At 40.8% G+C, this 20,174-nt stretch overlaps 1 protein-coding gene across 2 annotated transcripts in view; it reads right to left on the minus strand.

The window, feature by feature from the left end:
- Positions 1-20,174, minus strand: part of DOCK2 (dedicator of cytokinesis 2) — a 422,335-nt gene that overhangs the window by 223,279 nt on the left and 178,882 nt on the right. For both annotated transcript variants that reach the window (XM_047853312.1, XM_047853320.1), the window contains exon 27: positions 11,294-11,389. In XM_047853312.1, the coding sequence (XP_047709268.1) occupies positions 11,294-11,389 (96 nt within the window). The remainder of the gene's footprint in view (positions 1-11,293; positions 11,390-20,174) is intronic.

Raw genomic sequence — 20,174 nt, forward strand, 5'->3', positions numbered from 1 at the left:
TGGTAAGCCCCATGTGATGGGCTTTAGACATGCTTTTTCATCCAATCCCCACCATTATACCCCCATTTTATAGATAAGGGAACTGAGGAACAGAGAGCTGTGAAGTGAAAAGACTTCCTAGCTGTGGAATAAGGTCTTCTCACTCCTTAAGAAAAGTATGACCAGTTTCCAACTAGTAAAATCCTTTCAAACTCGAGACCTTGGGCCCCAACTCCACAGCCCTTAGAAAGCAATGTTGGGTGTGAGAGCACTCAGTCAATGCCCAAATGGCAGACATTTTAAAGTTTCCAAAGTTTCCAAAGTTCTCCAAGGACAAGAAAAGGCTGGCCTCTCCTCCAGTGCCAGGAAATAGGACAGCAGATATAGTGAAGTCTTACCTTTAAGAATATACTTAAATTACTTGTTCAAAATCAGGTCTGGCTCCACTTACGGAAAGCTAAAAGGCACTGAGATATTTGGATGTAATTTCATTAGGGCGATGACGTACCAGTCATGCATTTCCTAGTACTCTTTATACAATTCCAAAACCCCATCTCTGTCTCTCCCTCTCTGGGTGCTGACAACAGCAGTGTGTTTCCTATGCTACTTGCCACCAGCTTCTCCAGGGCCTAAGCTCACCTCCTCTGTAGAATCACATGTTGTGTGTCACTGCATCACACGTGAGACTGTTATCGTAGCAGCAGCAACAGGAGAGTGCTTATTATCTAGGAGCATTCTGTCCTCATAGCAGAGGTTTGCTCAACTGGACAGACCAGGGAGGCTGCAGTAGCTGTTTTAATGAATTTAGGAACCTCACGTTTCCCTTTCATTTTCATTTCTGTGGCTCATCATGGAACAGAAGAAAGGTTGGGAGAATGAAATCAGCTCTTTTTTATGCCCCAGTTCTGAAACTTTGTCTGGAAGAATTCTACCACATAGGGCTCATGAAGTATTTGGGAATTTTATATAGGAAAGACCTTCATGGGAAAGCTTGACATGAAACAAATCTTCTCTCATCTTATTTTTTAAATCAGAATTATTTTAAAGCTAGACATTAATTTGTACTTTTCATTTTAGTTTGTTCTTTCCATTCATTCATTTCCACAGCTTGGATAAATGCCAGCCACATGCCAAGTCCTAGGCCTATGGACAGGATCTTCAAAGATAATGGGATACAATCCCTTTCCTCAAGAATCTTAGTCTACTGTGGAACATAGACAGGTAAAGAGAAAATTCCATTATGATATGGTAATACTGTAATTTAAAAATGGGCAAAGAACAATGAGATCACTGAAGAAAGATGATCTTGAGGAATGAGAGAAGATTTCACAGACCAGGAGATGGAGATAAGGCCAAAAATACTGCTCCCTGTTTCAACCCCCTTACTCTTCCTCTCCATCTATTCAAATTTTCATGTTACTCAAGAACTAGACCCAATTAGGGGCGCCTGGGTGGCACAGTCGGTTAAGCGTCCGACTTCAGCCAGGTCACGATCTCGCGGTCCTTGAGTTCGAGCCCCGCGTCAGGCTCTGGGCTGATGGCTCGGAGCCTGGAGCCTGTTTCCGATTCTGTGTCTCCCTCTCTCTCTGCCCCTCCCCAATTCGTGCTCTGTCTCTCTCTGTCCCCCCAAAAAATAAATAAATAAACATTGAAAAAAAGAAAAAAAAAAAGAACTAGACCCAATTATATGAAGTCTACCTTGATAACTGACTTCTGTGCATACATGCTATGGGTTCCTTGGAATTTGAGATACTAATTAATTTTTTTTGCATATATACTTTAGGCCATGTACTCTTTGATATGCAATTACCAAAATCCTTTTTAAAGTAAAACTTCCCAGGGTGCCTGGGTAACTCAGTTGGTTAAGCATCTGACTCTTGATTTTAGCTCAGATCATGATCTCATGGTCATGAGATCAAGCTCCACGTCAAGCTCTGCTCTGGGCATTGAGCCTACTTAAGATTCTTAAGATTCTCTCTCTTTCTCTCCTTCTGCCACAGCCCTGTGTTCTCTCTCTCTCCTCTCTCTCTCTCTCAAAAATAAATAATAAAATAAAATAAAGTAAAATAAAATAAAATAAAATAAAACAAAATAAAACAAAATAAAAAAGTAAAACTTCCCCACCCACAGGACATAAGCACCCTCTACAATACCATATCAAGCAGCAACCAAGCTACCCCAAGCTAATGACGCCACCTCTTGGTACCAAATGGAATTTCAGGACTCTTATATAATGTTTCTTCTCTTTCTTAACCTGATCTCCCCCTAACACACACACATACACTTACACATACACACATTTACTCTTTTAATTTTTTCAAGTTTTATCTCAGAAAAACAATGTCCCAGACATGCACAGTGAAATGCTTAAGATGGTGGCTTCAAACTCTGTAGACCTGGATTTGGATTCTGTATTCCTCCTTCCTCTGAATGTGATGCTGGACAAGAGCTCAAACCCTCTGATCACTGTTTCCTTTCTGAGAGCAGATAATAATTTTTTGTCAACCTCACAGATTAAACGTGATAATGTCCTCAAATTTCCATCTCTGCCACACAGCAAGCACCCTAGAAATTTTAACTGTGATCATCACCAACATATATATCCTCTGAAGAAAATGAATACATCCTTTCCCCAATTCTTTACATTTGGTCCAGTTATTCAATAGCAATTCTCTCTCCTCCCTTACTCTCCTAGTCTAATCATGCCCTAAGGGTGATAATAGTAACACTTGCATAAGGGTAATGCAAGTAACACTTGCATGTTAAGGAAAAGAATCGTGGTTTGTATGTAAATAAAGTAAATAGCAGAAATCTTCCATTCCTTCAGCAGTGTTCATTCAGGTCATCCTATATGCCAGGGACATTGTGTTTCCTACAGATGCAGAAGTGATGAAGACATTGTTCTCTAGTGCTAGGAAGAATGTTCTCGTGACCGTGTGATGAGTACATGAGACTGGTTCATGCTGAAGAGAGCAGAGGGGTACCAACTTGCATGAGTGGAATGTGGGTCAAGATGTGCCTCCAGGCAAATACATGAAAGAAAAAGAGGAGTTTTCGAGGAGGAAGATTTTGCAAAGAAAGGTAAGAGGAGTATGTTCTAGACAGAGGGAATGGCATGCAGGAGAATGCAAAGAAGAAAAGAAACATTCTGTAGCTAGCAGAACAGTTCCATCAATTTGGCACAAGAGCGGGAGGTCAAGAGCATAGGGGAAAGAGGCAGGCCTGTACTGGGCACACTGAAGGCCGTGGTGAGCAGCTGGGCCATTATCTTCAGCCATGGTGAGGCCACTAAGGCTTGCCCACCAGGAAAGCTCTACGTGATAAGACCACATGGGCTGCAACGGGAAGAATTCAAAAGGGACAAGAGAGGAGGCAGTGTGTCTTGGTAGTAGCTACAGCAGAGGAAGTGGTGAGAGACAGTCATTGCCAGACCCCAGTTAGTAGCATTGATGGTAGAGGGAAGCTCTGGATTGGAGAGGCCTTTAGACATAGAACCCGGTGGTCTGCTCAAGAAAGTGGACACAAGCTGTATGCGGAAGGGGAAGGAGACTTGAGATCATTTCACACTTCCATTCTAGCTTTGTCTTCTGCGAAACCTGCTATTTTGTAAGTCCCAAGACTCCAGGCTCTTGTTCTGACTTTACAGATTCCCATAATTGAGGAGATTGATTCTAAATATACCACTGTCATTACAAAGCCACCAAGAATCCAGTGCCACTTCGCAGGTTTCTGAAAGTTGACATATAGGTCATCTCACCAGACTGCATGGTCTAGGCAGAGCAGCATCTGGAGCTTGGAGGTACCCATTATTACCTTTAAAATATTCGATGCCTAAAGAACAATTTAACGTCTTAGTGGTGTAGGAGTATATACTATGCTATTTAAGAGGAGGAACTCTATAAACAGCTTTGCCTGGGTTCAAGTCCCAGTTCCTCCACTAACAAGTTGTGTGATTATAGGTAAGTTATATAACCTCTCTGTGTCTCAGTAACCTCAGATGTAAAATGAGAGTCTCTGAGGCAGGTTGAGAAGGAAGACACATAAGGTGCTTAGCTCTTTGCCTGGAAAACAGACGATTTGCTCAATAAGTGATAACTTTGTTGTAAGTATTGTTTGTTAACAAAGAATTGGGGTGCTGAGTGAAGGTGTGGAGTCAACCAACCACTTCTGGCTTGGAACCTCACATCCCCCTGTCCTAGACAGTCCTCACACCTGCTCTCCATGGGACAGGTTTGGGTGAAGGTGGCACTAACTGTCTTGCTGTGGCCCCTGCACAAGCATCTTGAAGTCTGTGGGCTCACAGTGTATCAGAGAGTGGTCATGTAGGTGGGCCATTTGCCATTTGGAAAGTGAAGTCAGAACTTGAAAAGCCTGGCTCTCTGATGACTCAGGTGTTTTCTGGAGTCTTCAGTGCTATTGTGAGGTGAAGCAGTGGAGGATGGGGCAATTACCGCCTTTTTTTTTTTCCTTCCTTTTTGAACAAACTGCTCTGAATTTCCAGAGCTGGCTTGATGCCAGCTGCATTTACCTTTATTTAATCACTCAATAGACTCCTCTGCAAAAACCGGGGTAATTAGGCCCAAAATATATCACCCAGAGGCTTATTTTAATTACCCGAAATAAAAACTAGATCCCAATTTCAACAAAATTACCAGATTGTTCCCCTTCCAAGAATTTCTGGCAGTGTGTAAATTCCCTGGTTGATTCTCCCTATGAGATTGTCCATCCCCAGCACTAAGGAGGCCACACACAGGGAACAGCCTTCTGTAGACCAGTCAGCAGAAGGATGTAACAGTCAGGGAAGGTTTTCTGAGACAGCCCCCTCACCTACCCAAAAAATCTGAGAAGTTTTCCTCACACTGTTCTAAGACCTACAGGATAGCACAACAGACACACGCTCTGATGTTGGACATCCCTAGTTCACATCCCACCTTGCTACTAGCCATGTGACTTTGACCATGATGTTTTCATCCTCTGATGCTCAGTCACTCTATTCTCCCAAACAATGGGAGATGATGACAATTACCCATGAGGAATCAAAGACATGCTCCATCACATCTGATTTCCAGTCAAACTTTTTTTTTAACATCTCTGAAGATTACAATCAATGCAAAAATAAGCCTCTGTGTCACAGTTTAATTGGTAGCATGATCTCTTTCATATGGGCACATAAAATCATAGTGATTCTTACATTTGATAAAATAGGACATGTAGCACATAGAATCCATTCCCTGGTAAAATGTTAAGTTCTCAGATTATTTTTTTCCATTACTCTTCTGCTCTTATACCACAGCCTTCTTAACCAAAAATATGCAAAAGAGAATATGGGTTCTACAAGAGCTTTTGGACTGGGCTGGAAAAACACCAAGGATTTTAGTCAAGACATAGTATTTGTAAGTATCCTGCACACATCACTATTCTAGAATCTTATGCTTATGACAGACATCACTAATCAATTCAGTACTTCTTCCCCTGAACACAGATGTAGCCTCTGATTCTTTCTCAGGGCAGTACTACAGGCAGCTATTACCAATGCACCCGACCTGGCATATGAAGCAAAATCTATTTTACATCCCTGACTCAGGATCTTGGGAGATAGAAAAAAGAATAAGCATTGGCCAAATCAGAAAAGTTAAATATATGAAAAAGATCTTAAAAATGATAGAGTTCATTGCACAGAAGAAACCAAGGTCTAGAGGGGTGATATTGGCACAAAGTCACAGAGCCAACTACGCAGAACAAGTATGGACAATTTCTCATGTTCACTCTTAAGGACAGGGAACTAACTGGTGGTTGCCAGAGGGGAGGAAGGTAGGGGGATGGGTGAAATGGATAAAGGGGAGTGAACTTATCTTGATGAGCACTGAGAAATGCGTGGAATCGTTGAACCACTATACTGCACACCTGAAACTAATGTAACACTATATTCAATTATACTTGATTAAAAAAAAAATTTCCTGTTCTCTCATCTCTGAAATGTCCTTTCTACCAAACCATGCTGCCTTTCTTAGCATCAAGGTCAAACTCCTGGGTAACTTTAGTTAACAAATGTATATCTGATTGATTAGACTCTTGGCAAAGAGAAGAGGGGGAAGGAGTCGTGTAAAAGTTTTTTTGATTTTTGTTTTTGTAAAATTTTCCTTTTGCTCATTTGCCACCACCAACACTTCATTGTTTAGGCAAGCAATTTACAGAAAAATTCAGGAATGGCTTTCCAGAAAATGATAATTACAATGTGCTGCGCACAAGAAGTGATCCATCCTAGCCCTATGGTTCCTGTAATTTTAATAGCTAACACCTTTTATCACAATGTTCCTACTCCTACAAATTAAAAAAAAAAAAGTCACCACTTAATCCCACATAATGACATGCCAATGACCAGGCACCCCACATCCGATCAAGGTCCTCTCAGGATTTCAGAAGTATTAGGCATGTCTGGTGTTTGCCGTAAATATTGTTTAATATTCCCAGGCAATAGAAACTAACCAATAAAAATTATATCTGGAAAATTGAAAGTGATGGTTGGAATAGGGCTCTCTCCTTCTTGTCAAATTTCAATTTGAAATTAAATTGGGGCCTTCAGCACTAAGACAGGGACTCCTGACCTCTGAGTAATTACTTTCCAACATCATTTTCTTTAATTTGGAGGAGATATTTCTGTTCTAAAAGTGCTAGAAAGGACCATTTTATGAAAATAAAGCTACATCTTGAGAAAAATCTGTTTATTCCTTCCTTCTAGTTCAGGCACATTCCTGCTCCTAGTTAGGTGTGCTTTCTACATACCTCCAGTACTCCCCACTCAGCCCTCCTGTTGCTGTAATCACACCAACAAACTCAAGAGTCATTGAGACTAATGACACAGCATGTGACTTAGAACCTCTGCAAGGCTCCTGGAATCAGCCCAGGGGACAGGAAAGTATGAACATACAATTCCTTACACTGCACCCACATTCCCTGAGATACAGGTTCCTGATACTGAGAGGAAACATTCTTTGAAGAAGGAAAAGCATTCCAAACTGAGAGAAAGACATACAAATACATGAAGGTATGAAGCAACATAGCATTTCTAGGGATTATTTCACTCATTAATTTGCTTAACAAACATTCATTGAGGACCCATGGTATACCAGGGGCACTGCTGGAAGCTGAGGGTAAAAGAGTTAGCAAACATGGTCCCTGCCCTCAAGGGGATCCACAGAATGTAGGGAGACTGGAGCACAGAGACAAAAAAAATCACCTTACAATGAACTAAGTACAATGAATCCAATGGCTGAGGTGTACAGGGGGCTCTGAGGGCAAGCAGGAGAGCCAGGTGTGGAGGGACTGAAGCCAGATGTGCAGAAAACAGCAGGATTTGGTGGGAGGCTAGGAGGACAGGCAGGTGAGTGAGAGGGAGGATTCAAGGGCAGCTACTACAGTTCTAGGTCAGTACTGTCAAATGGGATCCTAAATGAAGGGAGAGTATGGAGCAGGCTCCTGGGGGGCTGGTGATGAATTATGTTTGGGGCGCAGTGAGTCTGAGGTACTTGAGAAACACCCCATTGAAAGAGGTCATGGTTTTCTTGAGGGCACAGACCATGCCTGACTCATTTCTGAGTCTTCATGCTGAGTATTTAAGAGGTTTTCATAAAATAGTGAATGAGTAAATACATGAATATTATGTACAAGAAACGCATGTGCAAATGCTTTTTTGTGTTATTTCATTTAATTTCCATAGGAACCCTATGAGGAAGGTCAAGTATTACCCCCTTTTATAAATAGGCCTAAGCCTTAAAAGTTCTGTGGTATAAGAGAGGAGCTATGTATGGCAAGTTCACAGATAAAAGTGTCTTAGAGAAAGAAAGAGAGAGACAGACAGACAGAGACAGAGAGAACACATGGAAAAATACTCAACATCATTAGTCATCAGGGAAATGTAAATTAAAACCACAATGAGACACCATTAGAATTGTTATAAATCCACTAGAGTTGTTAAAATCCAAAATACTGACAATACTAAGTGTTAGGGAGGATGTAGATAAATAGAACCCTCATATTGCTTATGGGAATATAAAATGGTCACTATGGAAAATATTTTGGTAATTTCCTATAAAGTTAGATATATAATTCCCATATGTCCTAGCAATTCCACTTCTAGATTTCTACACAAGAGAAATTAAAATATGTTCATTCAAAATTTTTATATGAATATTCATAGCAACATTATTTATAATAGCAAAATGTTGGAATCAATTCAAGTATCTATCCACTAGAGAATGGATAAACAAAATGCTGTATATTCATACAGTGTAATACTATTCAGCAATATAAAGGAATTAAGTACTGATGCATCCTAAAATATAAACTTCAAAAACATTATTTTAAGGAAAGAAGCCAGATGTAAAAGACTTCAAATTGTATAATTTCACTTACATGAAATGTCCAAAAAAAAAAAAGCAAATCTATAAAGACAGAGATTAGAATAGTGGTGCTTAGGGATGGATGGGGGATAGAGGGGTAAGGGTGCCAAGCAGAGGGACTGCAAATGGAACTTTCAGGAGTGAAAGGAAGTATTACAAACTGACTTGTGGTCATGGCTACACAATTATACATTTACTAAAACTCATACAAATTGCAATGGTTAAAATTTAAAGCATGTAAGTTTCACCCCAATGAAAGTGAAAGAAGTAAAGAGAGAAAGAAAGAAAGAGAGAGAAAGGAAGGAAGGAAGGAAGGAAAGAAAAAAAGAAAGAAATTAAGAAAGAAAGAAAGAAAGAAAGAAAGAAAGAAAGAAAGAAAGAAACAAACAAACAAACAAACAAAGAAACAAAGAAAGAAAGAAGGAATAAAGACAGCTGTGTGATTTAGAAGAGGCAGGGAGGTCCCAACCAGGTTGGTGAGATTTGAGCAGCTTCCTAAGGGATGCATTTGTGCTGGACCTTGAAGACTAGATAGTATTTCAATAGATTGAGATGGCACACTAAAGGATTCCAGACAAAGAAAGCAGCATGAGTGAGAAAGAGCCAGGCATGGTTGGGCAATATCCAGACATCCATTTTGTCTGAAAAGCCAGGTGGAGAAAAGTAGATGAAAAAGCTGAGACATGTGGTTGTGGCCAGATCACAGATGCTGAGAATGGTCAGGCTAATGCATTTAAGACTTAACTGGGCACACAGTGGGAACCCACAGAATTTTCCAGAGTAGGGGAGTGTCCTGGCAAAGATTGATGGGGCAGCAGTGAGGAATGCATGTTGGAAGGGCTAGCAACCAGAGTACAGCATTAAATGAAAGTCTCAAAAAACTGGGTGTAGTGAATGAGGGCCAAACTATGCTCACATGCAAAGGACAGAGAGATGCATTGTATCAGATAGAAAGGAAAATAATAACAGACACCAGTTATTTGGTGCTTCCTATGATCCAGGCACTGTTTTAAAGAATGACTGTCCTAAAGGAGAGACAGAGAGTTAAGACCTGCTATAAACGGATAAACCAAATAGATGGATGGCCATCTTTAGGCCTAGCTCTAAAGAAGAGGCATAACGATTAGGGAGGTAATAAAATGCTTATCTCAGGCATGTTATGGAAACCACAGACATGGAAGCTTATAACTAAATAAGATATGGTGAGACTTCTAAGGAGGAAGGATGGTAAGTTAGAAAGTGACGGAGACCAATTTACATGACTCTCTGTCCCAAGAAAGCAGGAGTACCTGGCCCTGAGAGCCCTCTTTATGAATGTCACCACTCCTTTAAATTTACACAGTGTATGGTAAGTAAACATGCATTGACATGACTAAACAGAGCCAAATGGGTCTAAAGAAAATGTTTACCCTCTGTTGTTTCTAGGGATCAAATCCTTACTTGCCCAGCTTTTGTTGAAATGACACTCAGCCCCTTGCTCTGTATCCATGAAGCAAGACTAGAGCATATCGACAATCAACATCCCAAACCTAGCTGAGATCCCAAACTGGCTTCCTAAAAGCTGAATCCAGCTGTTCAGGGCTCAGAGAATGTTTATATATAGTTTCTTATTAGCTGCCAACACTTAAATATCAGGACATTTCACATTTTCAGCTTCTCTTGAGAAGCTGGGAGTTTTGGCAACTATATGGCCCAGTTCCATATGGTGTCAATCAATCACAGCTGGGTAGCACTTGTCCTCATTAAGCATTAGAGTCCCTGCCTGGTTCATTCATTCATTCATTCATTCACTCATTCATTCAACAAATACATATCAAGTACCTACTATACGCAGGTCACTGTTGTAGGGTTCAGAGATATAAATGAACAAAACAAATGAAATCTTTACATTTTGGAGCTCATTTTATCACAAGGAGAGCAAGACAATGAATCAATCAAGGTATACATATTTTTCTAGGTGGTGAAAAGTACTAAGAAACATAAAGAAGTAAGGTGTGGAGCTTGAAAGAAGATTGAGAGGTGCTGGGTATTATACACAGGGTAGTTAGGGCAGGGAAGCCTCTCTGATTTGGTGACAACTGAGCCAGGATCTGATTTACATGAGGAAATAACCCCTCAGTCCTGAGGCAGAGATAGGTCAAGCCAAGGGAACAGCAAATATAATCATGTTTTGTGTGTGGGAGAAATGAGGCAGAGGACATTTCAGGCCCTAGCAATGGTTTGGATTTTATTTTGAGTGAGATGGGAAACCACTGGTGAGTTTGAGCAGAGGAGTAACATAGTGGAACATACTCATTTATATTGGTGACTGGTCCCCATAAGCATTATTTTTGGCCCTCAATTTAAAGCAAGATGGGCAGAGGTTAAAGGGTTAGAGATGGACTCTTTCTGGAGAGGGAAAATAATCAGACTATGAGGCAGGAACCTCCTGATCTTCAGAATGTAGCATTTGTACAGAAGAATAACCCAAAATTTAGCAGTGACTTGAATTAATTGACATCTACGGGCAGAGTTAACATACAATGAATCCACTTAGAAAACCAAGCACATAAGACACTGAGACTGGACATTGTCCAACTCTATGTCAAAAGAAAAGGCTCCTGGTGGATGTGAATGTGGAGCATTCTGTCTGGCCACTTACAAAAAGCTTCTCTCACTCTTTAATCTTTACCAGTGACATTCCATCTCCATTGGCACACTCACCTTAGTTGACAAGTCTTAATTCTTGTTTTATTTCAGCAACTTCAGTTAACTCTTGTGTTATCCCAACTCAGATAAGAAAAAATCTAACTACTGTACTCCAAAACAAAGTAATGATTGGTGCTAGGCTTTCAACATAATCTGGAGTTCGAGAAAATCCATTCCTTGACCCTGAACAGTTTGAAACGTTTGACAAGAGGAAGAGATGTACTCACAATCAGAACATGATCCCGCCCCATCGTGATGACCGTCCGATTCACTGTACGAAGAAGCTGGACCATGATTTCTTGGATATGGTGGTAGGTAAAGGCCTGTAACATAGTCAGAGACATCTGTGTGACAACCAGACATTGTATCTGCACATCTCTTCCAAAGAACATCCAACAGTGGTCAGATGTGGTCATCACCAAGACCTCCACCACCACAACTGCTATCACCACCATCACTATCATCATCACTGTAGCCATTGTTATCATACCTCCATGACCATCATCACCTGGCACTGGGCACGAGGAATTTCATTAACCACCTTAACTATAAGGTAGAGATTAAGAGCCTAAGTTATGGAATCAGAATCTTTTGTTGTAGAATACTAAGTACAGAATTATTGTGCTACATTGGCTGAGTTACTTCTCTGGACCTTGGTTTCTTCATTGGTGTAACAGTCAGGATATAACCTGGAATAGGTAGGGCATTTACTGCAGGAAATTGGTTACATGGGTGATGAAGAAGCTGAGTCACCAAACAAGATTACCTAGGGATCAGCACTAGAAGGAAGTCACTATCACCTCTGAGCTAAAGGGACAAATAGACGAGGTAGTGTTTCTGGAGTCCAAGACTGGGTTTCTGTGATGGAAACTATAACCTTGGGGGAGCTTATGCAGTAGAGGCTGCATTATCCATCTTGGGAGAAATCCATGGTGAGCCTGGTTACAACATCTACAGGGTACTACCCACTTTAAATGCAAGCCACTGAACCTTGGGTAGAACTTGTCAATGCTTTCTGAGCATTTGCCATGGTGAGCAAGAGTTTTATGGATGATTACAACACAGATTCACTACATTCTCAAATCCTCTTACCAGCATAGCCTTAAGGCACAGAGTTTCATCTATGCATATCTGGGATGGTGGTCACGGACAAGTGGAAAGGCCACTTGGAATTCTAAGATCAGCAGCTCCAGGTATGAGTTCCAACTCTGCCCTTACCAGCTATGTGGCCACACTTGTAACTTAAACTCTGAGTCTCAACTTCATCATCTACAAACTGTGGAAGTTCTCTCACCAGCCTTTCAAGGTTGATGTGAACTTAAAAGTGACACATGCAATTTGAAACAATGCACTCACCTAATTCCACTGCAGGAGATTCTGTGGGTCTGAGAAATAGCCTGGGCATCAGTAATTTCTGAATTTTATGTGGGTTATTCTGATGGCTGAGAACCATGACAAACGTACTGTGAAGCTCTACAAATGAAGGCTGGAATATGGAAACAGCCTGTGTCTCCAGGACGCAGCCAGAGACTGACATAAACAAAATGCTAAAGAAATGGGTGATTTAAAAAGTGGGTAACTACTCACACTCGTTCCTAAGTACCTCATTAACCTTTGCTGCATTCACTTCAACTATAGTTTGTCTTTTAATGTAACCAATGAAAGGAAATAGACTCGTAGTTGGGGGAGGGCAAAAAAAAAAAAAAAAAGAAAGAAAGAAGGAAGGAAAGAAAATGTGCTTATTAAAAAGCCCCTCACCGGGGCGCCTGGGTGGCGCAGTCGGTTAAGCGTCCGACTTCAGCCAGGTCACGATCTCGCGGTCCGTGAGTTCGAGCCCCGCGTCAGGCTCTGGGCTGATGGCTCAGAGCCTGGAGCCTGTTTCCGATTCTGTGTCTCCCTCTCTCTCTGCCCCTCCCCCGTTCATGCTCTGTCTCTCTCTGTCCCAAAAAAAATAAATAAACGTTGAAAAAAAAAATTTTTTTTAAATAAATAAATAAAAAATAAAAAGCCCCTCACCTCCCAACATGCTCTCGGTGACTATTGTTTTCCAAAGATGAATAGCCCAGAGTTTGCTTCCTCTCTCTGTCCCATACTTGCTTCTTTTGCACTTTGGCTATAACCCCCAATTCTCCAGCCCTGTAGAGCTCACCAGCAAGACATCTATCAAAGCATATATTTTACAGCAACAGCAGTCTCATGCTCCATGGGGTCCAGCTGGACTTCAATCTCTTGCTAGATTCTCTTACTAGATTAGGTGAGCTCCCCACAACCATCCAGCCCTTTCCCCACATCTACTCAGGGGTAGGGGTAAGAACATCTCCCCTCACTTCTTGGCTGTAGGTCAACCTCTCTCCTGATTCCTTCTCCTTTATTTCTTCAAGCCTTTTTACTAACTTACAATCTCCTATTTCTTACATTACATGACTGTGATGCCTATGGTAATAACAATAATAGCTAACATTTCTGAGTTCTTACTAAATACCTGGCACCTTGCTAAACGCATTAACTCATCTCACAATGTGATGATCAATATTACAATCTCCATTGTTCACATGTAGAAACTGAAGCCCAGAGAGGTGAAGTAACTTGTCCAGAGTCACACAGTTAGAAAGTTAGGGAAAAATGATTCAAACCCAGCAGTCTGGCTCTAGAGCCTGCTCCTCACCCAGGCAGGCTCAACAGGAACACAGATCTCCGGCTGCTACTTGCCAGCCTCTTTCCGTATGTCAAGATACATAGACCCCGACTTCAATTGAGCCAACTTCTAACTGCCTTCAGTGACTTCTGATCTTTTCTCTCCTTTTTAGAAAATCTTCAGTGCTATGTATTCATGACTCCCTTATCTTTTCTGCATTCCTTTGCAATTTCATCAACCTAAGCCCACTGCAAATTTATATAATGGTTTCCATTTGATGTTATTTTTTTTTCCAGGATTACATCTCTTCTTTTACCAACAGAGATAATAAAACCCCTTTACTCTTGACCTCCTGCCTCCTGCTTCTTTTAAATAGCCATTTCATCTTAGTCCAAAAAGCGGCAATTAGACTGCTCAGGAAGTTTGGTATTTAAAAGTGGAAAACTGTCAAATTCAATTCATTTCACTCTGAAAGCTCCCAGTATGAGAGGCTGTATAGCAGAGTGTTTGGGGATCAGACAGACTTGGGTTTGAATCTCAGTTCTGCTAATTTGAGCTGGGTGACCTTGGGCAAATTACCTTTATTCTCTGAGTTTCAATTTATTTATAAAATGTGGCAAACTTCATAGTACGTGTTTGAGGTATAAATAAAGTAATGCAGGTAAATCCCTTGATATTAAGGGTTGGAACATAGTAAGCCCTCAATAAGTGGTGGCTGCAATTCATATTCCCCTGGGTCTGCATCAGCATTCAGGCTAGGCTTACAGATTCTCAGCACGTAGCAGAAAATGCAGTATAAGGCAATACATAATCTAAACTCTGGATGATATTGAATGTCACCTAAAAAAATGTATAGCATATATGCAAATAGAAAACTTTCAAGATGATAAACCTGTGCTAAGCAGTAAAAATGCAGCCACAAATCACCTACTGTTAATTGCTCTAGTGCCAGGCAAGTGGAGGGAATCTCTAGGAAAGTGTCTTCTGGGCTCAAACTAAGCAGTGGCTTATAATTGAAAAGACAAAGTCAGTCTTCCCTTTATGGGCCTGGCAAAGATATTAATCCATCCAACCTAAACACACTGCAAATAGTAGTGATTTTTCTTCTTTAATAATTACAGGCTGTGATACCTGGATGGATCTTGGAGTACTTTCTATAAGTGAAATCTTGTACATAAGCCCTGTTATATCTAACATAGTGGAAGGAGAGCTGGAAAGCTGGTGGGGGGCGAGGGGGGGTTGCTTCTTGCTTCACTCGAGCCCCTATGCCAGCCCTGGGACTTTGCAGAATGCCATTCAGAACTGATCCCCCACAATGTTTCCAGAATAATAATAGAACATACCATACATGAGATGATTTTCAGTAATAATATATAGACACAGCATTTTCAAACACTGAATCAAATTATGCTGAAGGCATCCTCTTTTTTCATTCAAGGTTCATTCCTATCATTCAAGGTTTCAAACAAGGTTCGACCCTTGTTTTGATCTCAAGCAGAAAAATCTCCCTTTGATGTGAATATGTCTTTTTTTTCCCCCTTAAGTTTATTTTCTTATTTATTTTGAGAGAGACAGAAAAAGTGCAAGTGGGGGAGGGGCAGAAAGAGAGGGAGACCGAGAATCCCAAGCAGGCTCTGCACCATCAGTGAGGAGCCCGATGCCAGGCTTGAACCCACAAACCATGAGATTGTGACCTGAGCTGAAACCAAGAGTTGGATGCTCAACTCTGAGCCACCCCAGGTGCTCCAGTTCTTTAAAAAATTTTATACTATATTTCCTCTGATTCATGATTGTCTCTTATTTTTCAAAATTCTATTTTTAAAAGTTTGCTTTGCCTCGCAGAGTTCTCTTTCCTCCAAGTTGCTTCTCTTCTGTTTTCTTGTTTTGCACTATTTTTTTACGTTCAAATTGTTCTCTGTTCTCTGGAATGGGTGATGGTATGTTCATATTTTGGTGTGGGTAACTGAAAGGCTGGTTGCCAACTCTGAGCATGTGAGTAGAGCTTGTGGTCTGTGAGCTTCTCTGCAGGGTGAACCAGTTGGGACAGTTAGCCAGAGAGTCTCAAATACTCAAATATACAAGTCTTTTTTTTTTTTTTAATTTTAACATTTTTAAATTCTTTTTGTTTTAATTTTTTGAAAGAAAGAGTGAGCACAAGCAGGGAAGGTGCAGAGACAGAGGGGTATACAAAATCCAAAGCAGGCTCCAAGCTTTAAGCTGTCAGCACACAGCCTAACACAGGGCTCGAACTCATGAACTGTGAGATCATGATCTGAGCCAAAGTCAAATCCTTAACCAACTGAGCCACCCGGTTACCCCTATACAATTCTTTCTTCTTGTGCTGCTCAGATTCCACACACAAGCATTCTCTCACCTCTTGCCTGAAGGATTAAGCGCCAGCTGTAGCCTTCCAGAAGCCAAGTGGGACAAAAGTGTCTGAAGCTTCTGCTTCTAGGATGCATACTTTGATTGATACCTTGTTTCTAGTATGGCATCATTGACTTCCGTTTTGATGAGTGTCTCCTAGTCCAGCCCTGTTTTTTGTTTTGTTTTGTTTTGTTTTGTTTTGTTTTATATTAAATTTAATTTACTGTCAAATTGGTTTCCATACAACACCCAGTGCTCATCCCAGCAGGTGCCCTCCTCAATGCTCCTCACCCACTTTCCCCTCTCCCCGACCCCCCATCAACCCTCAGTTTGTTCTCAGACTTCAGCCTCTACTACAAAGCTGTTTTGTCTTTATAGATTAAACCTCCAGTGACCCAGCTGCACCGAGTCAGGCTGCTTCAACAGACTTGCAACCCGTCTTCCTTGTTATAGTTCCTCTCCATCATCCCACCTCCAGGGGGACCTGGTACTACCACTTTCTGAAACGTTGGGGGAACCTTTGCTTTAGATTGGATGGATGAGTTCTCAGCTTTCCCCAATGCCAGCCTATGAATTACCTTTCCTGGGCCTGCTAAGTCACTTATTCACTTTCCATATGATATCCACCTTCTTTTAGAATCCTCCCTTATCTTCCATGTCAGGTTTTCATGAGGGAGCAAAACATGGGACTACAGTTTATGTATCACCTTTACAAGGGGTTTCTACACCAAATTTTTGAGTTTAAGTGTTTATAAGTGAGCCGATATCATTCAAAATATTACAAGTTCATGTGATAACGTTAAATAACAAAAAATGTGATTGTGTAATGCAAATGGCTGAGGTTTTGAAAAGAGTTCCAGTGCAACCCCTAAGTTTACAGAAAGAAAAACTTCAGCACTGAGAAAGGGGGGTGGGGGTGGGAGGTGGGGGAGGTCATGTGACCAGTGGCAGGTAAAGTCATCAGAGCAAAAATGAAAAACCAGTTCTGCTGAGCAAGTCCGGGTGAACAGCTTCCTCCACTCCAGCAGGCACACAAGCAGCCTTGGTCCTTGCGTTCATCCCAAGAACAATCCCAGCTTCTCCACCTGCTTTGTCTTTAGATCTCTTTAGTAGGAAGATAAAGATCTCAAGGTCACAACTACAGAGTTAAATCCAAAGACATTTTTTTTTAAGCCAAAAAATAATGCATTTTCTGACCGCAGAAACAGCTACAATCTATGGATGTTACTATTTTTCCCTGCTCTGTGTTTCTATGTAAGAGGCCTTTTAAACTTCTTTCTTATCTCAAAGGAACCACAAACACTTAGCTAGAAAGAAAATATCCTAACTTTCAAAAGATAGTAACAGTATCATCTAAAGTAGAGTCACCTCTTTCTATGACCCCTTGAGGCAATGTGATTTTCCTTTTTTTCTTAAACCTGGAAATTGCTTCTTTCTTTTCTTTTTTTTTTTTTCTTTTCTTTTGAGAGAGAGAGAGAGAGAGGAGAGAGAGACAGAGGGAGAGAAAGAATCCCAACCAGGTTCCACACATAGCACAGAGCCTGACGCAGGGCTTGATGCCATGACTGTGAGATCATGACCTGGGCCGAAATCAAGAGTCAGATGCTTAACCAACGGAGCCACCCAGGCACCCTGGAGACAATGTGATTTTCTCATGAGTTCTAGGCTTAGTGCTATCTGCCTTCTTTCTTCTTGTTTGAAGTAGTTTCCATCCGGAAAGATTTGACTTTAACTGTATGACACTACATTGTGGGGAGCAAGTGACAGAGGCTGCCAGGGATTCAGAGGAGGGGGAACTGGGGGTCAGCAAAGTCTAGCAGGGGGCTTTGTCACTCCCCATCATCTCTGCCTCTCCTACCCACTGGGTGACTTCCATTTCCCAGGTAGGACTTAAGCAATACCTTCATGTGGTCATAGGTGTCTCTGAACCATAAGTTAGCCTTCTTGACAAGGGGGGAGTTTGAGTTGGTGGCAGAAAGATATAATAAAGAAGAAAAGAAGATATGGGTCCTCATCCTGACACTGCTATTACCCAACAGTCTTGAGGTCATACCATATGCCAGGAACTGTGCATGTAGATTTGAAACCTATAATCTTACTTTTTTTTAAGGCCCATTGAAGTCCAAGATGAAATATGAGAATCGAGAGGTTTATAAACTTGCCCAGACATTATCCACTCCTAAGTGGACACGCCTGAACGCAAGCTCAATTCTGTCTAATTCTGGGCTCTTTCCAAAGCATGGTGGTGGTGCTGGGAGGTGAGAGTGCTTTGGATTCCAGGCTTATAACTACCACCACCTCCATCTTTTAGGATCACAGAAATGAATAGATGCAGCAGCACTTTGTAGATGATAAATCATTCTGCAAATTTGTCCAAAGTTAACAATAAGACAAACATTTGTGTGCACAGCTGTTTATAGCATATTGTATTGCTTTTAATATCCAAATGCACCAAGCAAGATAAATATCCCCAAGTCTGGGATCCTATTACATAAACGACAGCTTATCCATGCAATAGAGTAGGAGAAGGTAGATATGCCTTGACCTGGACAGATATCTTTAACACACTCAGTAAAAAGAGACTACAGAGCACCATTCATAAGCCCATTTATGTTTGTGAAAAAATATTTTTCTATGTCCAAAAAGTCTGTAAAAATAATGATACCCCAGAGCAGAGGTAAGAACGAGAGATGTGAGGTTAGAGGGATAATTTTACTTCCTGTGGTTTGTTAGAATTTTTCATAATAATCATATACGATAATAAAGAATATAGAAATTTTTCCCAACCGGAAAAGAATGAATGTCAGTCTACACACCCAAGAAATCGTATTCACAGGGATGGAGTGGATACACAGCAGGGGCCACAGTGTGCTGCAGGCAGGCCTGTGATGAGGCGCGAGGGCACTCCCCATCCCCTAGACCTCCCACCCCATGCCAAAGCTGCCATAGAATCCTGGTGCTCACAAGTTGAAGTTGTCACTGTTACTGAGCTGACAAAAGAGCGCTACAAAGTAACACGGATTAACCCTTTTAAAAAGGCACAAGTATGAAATGTTTTATCCATTTATCAAATGCTTTTAACTTCCATTTTCTAGAAGGTAGGGGGAAAAAATCTACTTAAAGCAACCAGGAAAAAGCACAAAACCATCACGTCCAACAACAAAAAAATCCCATTGTGCTTAGAGAGAAATGTTGCTGTTATTCAGATCCTGTAAGTTGCTTTGTGGGAACTTTTATTAAAATACACTGGACCCTCCAACCTGCAGCCTAGAGCGAAAAAAATTAAGCCTTCTTAGGTCTGTAAGTCTAACATCTCAGCGCTGATGAATGGAGACTGGTTGGACCGACTTATGAAGATGTACCACGGAGATGCTCTACTTTTGTGTTCAGTTCTTCAAAACAGGAGGAGTCTATGAGATTGTATAAGGAGAAGTGGATAAAGAACACAAGTAACAATTGTTGAATTCTTACTGTGTGCCAGACTATGGACTGTGTGCTTTGTATTTATAATTTCAGTGTGTCTTGGGAAAACCCTGGGACAAGTATTACCCCAATTTAAGATATAAAATAAGATTCATTCTGATTGTTAATACCAGTCAGTATTTATTGAACACTTAATGTATGTCATTTACCATAATAATACTGTTTTACATGAACCATCTCATTTAATTCACAGAATAATCTTAGAAAACTGCTATTCTAATTCTTCCTATATTACAAATGAGGAAATTCAGAGGTTAATGTAACTTGTCCTAAGTCACAGAATTACAAGTGATGGAGGTGGATTTGAATACATGTCTTCTTGGTTGCTAGGCTTATGTGTTGTGTACACAGGTATTTATAGAAATTTTGTATTATTTACAACATCTAAATGTAACAAGCAAGATACATGCACAAATGGCCCTACAGCAATGGGCTCCTTTAAGATTTCCATTGTAGAAATGGAAGTTTGTGAACTTTTTGTAATATTTCAAAAAAAATTTAACAGAAATTGTACACTCATTCATCCTTAGTATCACCACACGGGCTTATTAATTACAATGTCAAGATTTCTTGTTTGCATGAGAACTACAGGTCAATACTCTGTTTAACTCTGCTGGTCAGAA

Source organism: Prionailurus viverrinus, chromosome A1, assembly GCF_022837055.1.
Source record: "Prionailurus viverrinus isolate Anna chromosome A1, UM_Priviv_1.0, whole genome shotgun sequence".
In the NCBI taxonomy this organism is placed as follows: domain Eukaryota; kingdom Metazoa; phylum Chordata; class Mammalia; order Carnivora; family Felidae; genus Prionailurus; species Prionailurus viverrinus.